At 39.8% G+C, this 9,672-nt stretch overlaps 1 protein-coding gene across 1 annotated transcript; it reads left to right on the top strand.

The window, feature by feature from the left end:
* The first annotated feature begins 1,546 nt into the window (after positions 1–1,546).
* On the top strand, positions 1,547–2,767 carry ier3 (immediate early response 3). Its single transcript, XM_034692119.1, has one exon. The coding sequence runs from the start codon at positions 1,759–1,761 to the stop codon at positions 2,344–2,346; it is 588 nt and encodes a 195-aa protein (XP_034548010.1). The 5' UTR covers positions 1,547–1,758; the 3' UTR covers positions 2,347–2,767.
* The last annotated feature ends 6,905 nt before the right edge of the window (positions 2,768–9,672 follow it).

The following is a 9,672-nucleotide window of genomic DNA, read 5'->3' as shown; positions in this document are numbered from 1 at the left end:
AAACACGATGCAAAGACCACGACACAATACATTAGAAAAACGCGCTGCAAATAGACAGCAACCATAGACTGTATAAATATGGAGGTAGTATCCGTGACGTTACCCATCTGTTCCTGAGAGCTGTTTTGAAGCAAATCGACGGCGGCAGCCATATTGGTAATGCGGAACTCAACTAGGCAGAGTGTGACGTAGTGTGAGTCTCTTAGCCAATGGCTGTGTGTTCCCGACCGGGAGTCACGTCAGTCATGTCCTTATTTGGGCAAAACTCATAATCTTAATATCTTCTTAACCGTCACGTTAGAAAAAAATTCACCCCCTGTACAGTGTGTGCAATTCGAGAGATTAGCTTTGTAGGGCCAAGCCGTTTTTTGAACCAGGCTGTAAACATGTTTATTAATGCTGCAAAGATCGTCTTTTTCCCATTCATGTCTATGTGGTTTCCGGTGTTTCTGCAGCCAGCCTCAAGAGGATTCTCGATGTATTGCAGTTTATATCACTTCCGCATTGGCTTCATCGTTTGAGACCGGAGTTTGCCGCTTGACAGCAACACAACAGAAGTGTTTCCAGAGGACACTTAAAAGTGATGCACACGCTTATGCTTATGCTGATGAGGCAGTTTAGCATTTATAATGTGTTACTTAAGTGATGCATGTGTTACACTTTACAATAAGGGTCCAGAAAGCATTCACTAATGGTTAACTAATTAAGTTTTGTAACTTTTATTAATGCTTAATAATGTATTAATTAACTCTGAGCAGTGGACATTAATCAACTGCTTATTAATGCATTAACTAATGTGTTAGTTAATGTAAGTTAATACATTATAACGATTATTAAACTATTATTAAACTGTTAATTAATGCTTAATAATGCATTAACTAACCATATTAAGGGACCCTTATTGTAAAGTGTTACCGAGTTTTCAACACATATGCCAATACAAAAAACAACACACACAAATACAAAGAATAATAATAGGACAGAAAACACCGGGGCTGGGCGGTAATGTTCTACATTGCCACAGATGGTACTGCATTGTGCAAAACAAGGAAGACGAACAGGTCTCTGTGGCAATGATAGTAGAACCTGACATGGTGCTCAAGTCTGATTTTATATCAAATCTCTTTTAAAAACTCCCCTTTTTAAGTTAGCTTGTAATTTGTGATTGTACTGTTGTTCTGTTTGATCTGTGTTATTTGTTTTCTGCTTGTATTGATTTTAACAGTTGTACAGTGTCTTTGAGGTTTTGAAAAGCACTATATAAAATAATGTATTATTATTATCATCAATCAATACCTCTAACCTCGTTCTCAGAGCTTTGACCTTAATACTTCTCATTTATCATCTCCAACACCTTTAATGACATACAATTAACTCCCATGTATCATCCTCTATAATAACTTTAAATCAGTGCAGGTTCTTTGACTGGTCTGGCTCCTACATATTTGAGGGTAATTACTTCACCAAACCCTGCTGCTGCTGATGACTCAGCTCACAGCAGCCAGCTCGCTCCGGCTCCTGTTCTCAGGCTCGACCCCAGAAATATGCAAATTTCTCGGTTTTCCCAACTTGAGCAACAAGGTGCGTTGGCTCAGCTTCAGGGAGTGGCCTGCTGTGTTCTGGGCGTTTCTAAAACACACAACCTGAGCAGCAGGATATAAAAAGAGGAGCTCTGCGCTGAGAGAGGAACATCTGACTTTCTGACAAACTCCGAGAGAGACCAAGAAAAAGAAAAGAAAGACACAGAACTCTAAGAACATGTACTCACGGACCAACAGTGTGACCATGACCCTGAAGAGGGAGAGCTTCGCACTCTCCAGGACTGCGAGCCGCAGCACGGAGCCCGAGGTCTTCACCTTCGAGCGGATCACGCCTCAGGCCACCGCCGTGCGCTCCTACGTGCCCATCCGGCCAAAGAAGCGCTGCACCCGGGTCATGTACCCAGCTAAAGTCCGCATGCACCTGCCACCCCCGGAGAAGAACCAGGCCAAGCGCTGGCTGGTCATCCTGTGCCTGGTGGTGCTGTGGCAGATCTACACCGAGGAGCCCTGCGCAGACACGCCGCTGACAGGCGCAGACAGCCCCGTCAGTGACTTCCAGGGCTTCCCCTTCCAGTGCGCAGAGGAGCAGAGGCGGATCTCAGACCTGAGCGTGGGTTCAGAGCTCCTGTCAGCCACACAGACAGACTGTCAAGACGAGGCTTCACCCTGCGAGCACATCATCCCGAGCACCACCACCTGCCCCAAGCCCGTGGAGGAGACCGAGAGCAGCCTGTACGAGCAGAGCGCAGGGAAGAGCTACATGGTGGCCCTGCTGGTCTACCACAGACTGGGCAGCGACAACTGAGCGTCCCAGACCTGCTTGAACTGTAATCAGCCCGAGACCGGGCTTCCTATAATAAGGAACCATGCTGGAGCTGATCCGGAGTAGCTGCTGGAAGAACAGCAGTGTGCCCGGAGAGGGAGCTCCATGCGCCGGATCCCCCTGACAGAGCAGAGGAGGGGGGACCAGAGACAGAGAGAAAGAAAGACACGAAGAAGAAGAGAAAGAAAGAACTGTGAACACTTGCAAAAACTGAAACTTGAACTCATGAAAACTTGAACTGCTCTGTGGTCTACAGACTCAAACTGCACTACCAGGCCTGCAGGCTCACTGTCTCTCCTGCAGACTTAAACTGACACTGATGTTCAAATGTCTTATTTAGTTATTTATTCTATTTGCTATTTATTTAATAATAATAATTTTAATAAAAAAATGTCTAAATGAACTTCCTGTTTGCTGCCTTTTCACTTTTGAGTGTTTTCACATGTCTGGTTGTTTTTAAAATAGAGGTTATATCATCAATTCATGCACCACTCACACACACTGATTACTCTCCTGCAACTTTCACTGCAGATCACTCCAAAATTAGATCAATCAGGCTTTTATTTTGAAAGGTTCTGCAACACTTTGAAGCAAACATGTCATCTAATTCACATCTCACTCTTGAGGGTTGCAGTTGAATAAGTTTTAGAGCGTGCATCTCATGCAGCAGAACATGTTTTCACCAGCAGCATGAAATATTACAATCACAAAGGAGGTTAAACCGTCCTCCTCAGAGCACAAAGACTGCTTGTGTAAACTCAGGCTCTCTTACATAACAGCCGCTCCATACACAAATACTTTCCCCTGGTTTTGTTTGGAAGAAGCTGACAGTCCTGCAGCTCTGGCCTCAGACTAAACCAGCATATTTGGGCTTTCAGATTCAGTCCGGGGGTCTGCAGCCTGAGAGGAAAACTTTCCTCAGCAGACTCACTTTCATTTTTTTTAAACTTCTGAATAAAGCCGAGCAGACGTGAGCAGAGTGAGTCAGCATGCTTCAGCTCCACATTACATCACAGCCTCACACAGCAATGAGTAAAAGTTCACCCGTCTGAGAGGCCTGCAGTCTGCAGTGTTGTTTTAATGATTAATATACACATCAGATATGTATTCAGCTGCTGCTGCTGCGTTACCTCACAGGTATAGAGGTGTCGAGATGACATCACACTCCAGCTCACTAACTGAGGGTACGTCTTGGCCTCGGGCTTTTGAGGAAGACCTGTTATTATTGTTGTTGTTGATGCTGGAGGTTCCCATAGAGACAGCATCAAGTATCAGTCACGTAGACTTCAGCAGGTAGCAGGACAGGTGAGGTGGAGGGGTAATGACATCTTTGATTCTGTGACACTATAGAAAGGTTTAGACTTAATGATTTTCTTCAGGTCCGCCTTCACAACGACAGAAACATAAACTCTGTTATTATTTAGGGATGTGTCTCACCTCATGTGGGTCATACAGAGAGCTGAGGGACTCCTGGACTTCATGGTTCTGCTCTGAGACAATAAATTTCACCTCAACATTTATAATACAGAGTCCTATACCTGAATATTCTCTCTTCTTGAAAACTAGGGCCTCTTGTTCTGGGGCTCCTGGAGGAACATCTCCCAACTAATGAGTTTGAGCACTGCATTATAAACAGACATGACTCTGTAGTGGAAGTCACTGCATTATAACACAGACATGACTCTGTAGTGGAAGTCACTGCATTAAACACAGACATGACTCTGTAGTGGAAGTCACTGCATTACAAACAGACATGACTCTGTAGTGGAAGTCACTGCATTAAGAACAGACATGACTCTGTAGTGGAAGTCACTGCATTAAACACAGACATGACTCTGTAGTGGAAGTCACTGCATTACAAACAGACATGACTCTGTAGTGGAAGTCACTGCATTATAAACAGACATGACTCTGTAGTGGAAGTCACTGCATTAAACACAGACATGACTCTGTAGTGGAAGTCACTGCATTACAAACAGACATGACTCTGTAGTGGAAGTCACTGCATTATAAACAGACATGACTCTGTAGTGGAAGTCACTGCATTATAAACAGACATGACTCTGTAGTGGAAGTCACTGCATTATAAACAGACATGACTCTGTAGTGGAAGTCACTGCATTATAAACAGACATGACTCTGTAGTGGAAGTCACTGCATTATAAACAGACATGACTCTGTAGTGGAAGTCACTGCATTATAAACAGACATGACTCTGTAGTGGAAGTCACTGCATTAAGAACAGACATGACTCTGTAGTGGAAGTCACTGCATTAAAAACAGACATGACTCTGTAGTGGAAGTCACTGCATTAAAAACAGACATGACTCTGTAGTGGAAGTCACTGCATTATAAACAGACATGACTCTGTAGTGGAAGTCACTGCATTATAAACAGACATGACTCTGTAGTGGAAGTCACTGCATTAAAAACAGACATGACTCTGTAGTGGAAGTCACTGCATTAAACACAGACATGACTCTGTAGTGGAAGTCACTGCATTATAAACAGACATGACTCTGTAGCGGAAGTCACTGCATTATAAACAGACATGACTCTGTAGTGGAAGTCACTGCATTATAAACAGACATGACTCTGTAGTGGAAGTCACTGCATTAAACACAGACATGACTCTAGTGGAAGTCACTGCATTAAAAACACTAACATGACTCTGTAGTGGAAGTCACTGCATTAAAAACAGACATGACTCTGTAGTGGAAGTAACTGCATTAAAACAGACATGACTCTGTAGTGGAAGTAACTGCATTAAAAACAGACATGACTCTGTAGTGGAAGTCACTGCATTAAAAACAGACATGACTCTGTAGTGGAAGTCACTGCATTAAACACAGACGTGACTCTGTAGTGGAAGTCACTGCATTAAAACAGACATGACTCTGTAGTGGAAGTAACTGCATTAAACTCTGTAGTGGCGGTCTGTTACAGATGGAGGTAGTCTGAGACCTCCAGGGCTCCTAACGAGCCCATCATTGAGAGCACCTGAGCTCATCAGCCCGGCTGCTCAATAAAAGGAGCTCCTTTCCCTCAGTTAGAGGTGTGCAACAGAGAAGACAACACCTTCAGTTGTTTCCTCTCGGTTTGGTTTGAAGAGTGTGTTGTGAGAGAGTGTGTATGTTTGTGGATGTATTGTGAAGGAAAGGAGCGTGGCAAAAGGATAATTAAAAAGAGGATAGATCTCTCAGGAGAGTTTCTTGCACATTACAGTTGGTTTAGGCCTGTTCCTTAGTTTGTCCACTCTTTGTAGTAGAATTAGTGGGTGGCTGTGGAGCTTTACACCTCCACTCCACCTTTTAGACCCCAAAGGCATTTATGTTTCTTTTTGTTAGTGTCCCTGTCCATGACCTCTGACCTTCATGTCATGTGGCTTGCAGACACGTAACAAGGTCACTGCATTATAAACAGACATGACTGTAGTCAAAATGTAAAACTGTCATTTGGCCCGATGAATCAAATTTGACGCTCTTTTTGGAATAGATGGATTTTGCATGTAGCATCTTCATCATGGATTACTAACCTTTGAAGTAATCCATCTCACGTGTCTCAGATGTTGCAAGTGAAAATGTATCTGGCATGACTCAGCAGAAACCATTAGACGGATGCCTTCTATTAATTAAAAATCTAATCATGAAAATTACTTAGATGACTTTAATTTTACTGCAATTGTAAACAAAGTTCACAAAGTGCTTCTCATAAAGTGAGAGTCCAACAGCAGCAAGAGAAACAAAGACAGTTAGCTGGGTTAATTGTGAGGTATGCAAGAGCGGCTAGAAATAACACAACTGCCGTCAGAGACACACAATCATCTGCAAAGTCACGTTTCAAATGAACCAGAGGACTCCTGAGATTATACATTGTATATGTTAATGTTTAAGGGAACCGGATCAGAGGAGACCGACACTGTAAAGAAAGTCAGTCGTGCACATACAACTCTGCTGACTGTTCCTTTACCATACTCCTTTGCCAACAGGAGGGATTAAAGTGAAAGTGTGTGGGTGAATTTAGAACATGCCAACACCTGACCTGGGAACTTAAGTTAAATATGTGCTCTAATAAACACAGCAGGTGATGAGTCCAGGTGTGTTGCAGTGGATGACATCATGCTGCACCTTCCTTTGTCTCCTCTGCAGTCACAGTCACACGGTGTCCCTGCAGTCTGAGCCTCGTCCGGTATGTGCGGCATGTCGACGGTCATGTCAGAGGTATGGTGCAGGAGTCTCAGTGTGAACCTTGCACAGAGGTGATCTGCGCTCTGATTGGTCCGTTGTAGTGAGAAGTGTGGGAAGCAGCTCAGATTAGTAACAGTCAAAGATTCATAGGGTTTTAAGGTATGACTGTGCACCTGAATGCAGCTCCGCCCGGGCCGGGCCTCTGGGAGTTCCTCTTCACACAAATACTTTGAATTCTTTTCTAATCCTGGATTTCTGTAGCTCAAAGGCAAATAAACGGTTTATAAATGACTCCCTTAATGACTTTCATATTTCCTATGAGCAGAGAGATTAACTGAATCCAGAATATCAGCACGCTGCAACATGCTCTCTCTACTCAGGTGTGCATGAATCATATGAAACAGGCAGCTTTCATTCTTTATAAACAAAGGTTAAACGCCCTCTGAATGGTGGCATTGGTGCAGATTAAGGAGGTAGCAGAGGTTGAAGTTAAGATTAAGTTAAACAAACTTTAGTTAATCCGGATTAGGGAACCAGGAGAATCTCTAAAACTGAAAACTGATTTAAAATGCGATTTTGAAATTATGATTTCAAAGCGTATGTGGAGAATGTAGAGATGATGTATATACCATGGAAGTGTTTGATAAAAAAAATTAATTATTAGAAAAGTACAGAACACCTGTATAAGGTGGTATATTCTTAATTTGGGAAAACTGATTCCTGAGTATGTTAATTTGCAATTACCTTAAAATAAATTGCTTTAAACATGAACAAAAAAACAAAAACAAAACATATTTATTCAGTCTGGCTTTTATGTAGGGTTTTACAATTTTATTACATACTTTTAACTATTATATTGATTTAAATATTGCTTTAATGTTTTATTAATTTGAACTGTTTATCTTATTTTATTTGTATTTATTCATTTATTTCTTTTAATTCATCTACTCAGTTTTATTGATATTTGTATCCTTAATTTTATTTTAAACTCTTATCCTTACCCTTTTTAATTTATTTATTTTAGATATTTATATTCTTAATATTAATTTGACTTTTTAACTTATTTTTAATTACACATATTTCATTGTTGTCGGTGTGCATTAGTCTACGGAAGAGGATTAGGGCCACTAAAAAAAAAAAAAAAAAAGGTCAAAAAATTTTTTTTTTTATTATTATTCTGAGAAAAAAAGTCAGAATTCTGAGATTAAAGTCAGAATTCTGAGATTAAAGTCAGAATTCTAAGAATAAAGTCAGAATTCTGACCTTAATCTCAGAGTAATAATAAAAAAAAAAAATTGGACTTTAATTTTTTTTTTTTCAGTGGCCCTAATCCTCTTCCGTATTAGTCTCTATTTCAAAATCCATTTTTGTTTTTCTTTCAATTTTTTTTTAATTTTTTTTAATTTTTAATGTTTTCTTATTATTGTATTTTTTTGTATTAAAGTGTTGCTTAACTATACAAGAGGGGTGAGAGACAATATACACAATATACAAAAAGTGAAAGACAAGACTACAAGTGAACATTATTAGAGATTAGAGATACCCAAAATTAAATAAGTATAATAATAGATAAATACATAAAAAATGAAAAATAAAAAATAAAAAAAAGGAGGGGGGGGGGACTAGTTCATTGGGACAGTAAGAAATGTAGTTAATATAAATAAAGAGACATAATACATGATACAATATAATACAATAATTATTTTATTTCTATTTCAGTCGCTGTAAAGCTCTTAGAACTACATTTGATTTTTGTATGAAAGGTGCTTTATAAATAAAGCTTGATTGATTGATTGATTGATTGATTGATTGATTGATTGATTGATTGATTGATTGATTGATTGATTGAATCTCTGAGCACGTTTTATTTCATCAGTCAGATGAAAGATTTGGTAACTCTCCCGGTCACACACATTTCCATCCAGCCTGCTCCACATCCAGCCGGTCACAGCTTCTTATGTCATACTGGGCGGGTTGAATCACCATGGAGACATTTCAGAAACAACTACAACCTTCCATAATAAGAAGAATGCTCTGATGCCTTTGTGAATGGAGTTGCGTCGGCGGGAGAGTAAATGAATGGAAGCTTACGTTAAGGTGTAAATGCATGTTTTTGTTATGCAAAGCGTCCGTGTGTTATGAAGCCGTCAGTTATGTCAGTTATGTGTTGCTCTGGGTGGTTGTAGTGAAGGAGGTATTTACAAATAGGTAATGTGAAAGTAGTCCAGGTAACTGATGTAATGCAGAGGGAGTCAGAGTAACAGCAGTTAACCCTCCTGTTAGGTTTGTTTCTTAGGAACAACAATAATGTTCCTGGGTCAACTTGACCCAGGGCATATTTAATGATTCAAAAGTGTCAGAACAAAAAAATCCCAATACATTTTTTTTAAATCTCATTATTAACTCCATTAGTAACCATTTAAATCAATATTTAGTCCATTGGTGTTCTTTAATTCTCACAGATCATATTTCTATAAGGATAACTCACTCCTTTTTTATGAAAATTAATGTTAAAACTTTTTTTTTATGTACATTGGAAAGTGATTGGGGTGAAATATGTCACACAGTTGCAAAGACATAATTAGGATTTTAAACTTCTGACCCCTTTTAGCTTCCACTTTGACTGCAGGGTCAGATTGACCCACGATCAGTATGTGATATAAACATGCAGGGGGGGTTACAAATAAGTGAAATGAACCATTTTCATTTTATATGTTGTTCACACTAATCAAGCCAATTAGATGAAGTTTCATAGCAAAAATTACTTTTAACAATTATTTTATTTTCAATTTTTACATTTTTTAACATAACAGGAGGGTTAAAGGAAGTCAGGACACAGCTGTGAATCAATACAATGCTAAATATCACATTTCAACTTCAAACCAAAGAGAATAAAAAACACTTTTAAAATAACTTAAAGGTGACATATCATGCAAAATTGACTTTTTAATGGTTCTCTCCCTGAAATCTGTGTCCCTGTCTACAAACCCCCCGAGAAGGAAAAAAATCCATTCTGCCCCTGTTCTGATTTCTCCACCTTTCTGTAAATGTGTGTGAAACGAGCCGTTTCAGACTTCAGTGTTTTTGTTACATAATAACAATATCCGGTCTGTAACAGGAA

Source organism: Notolabrus celidotus, chromosome 9 (genome assembly GCF_009762535.1).
Source record: "Notolabrus celidotus isolate fNotCel1 chromosome 9, fNotCel1.pri, whole genome shotgun sequence".
NCBI classification, from domain to species: domain Eukaryota; kingdom Metazoa; phylum Chordata; class Actinopteri; order Labriformes; family Labridae; genus Notolabrus; species Notolabrus celidotus.
The sequence above is the reverse complement of the archived record's forward strand: the minus strand, read 5'-3'. Positions and strand labels throughout refer to the sequence as shown.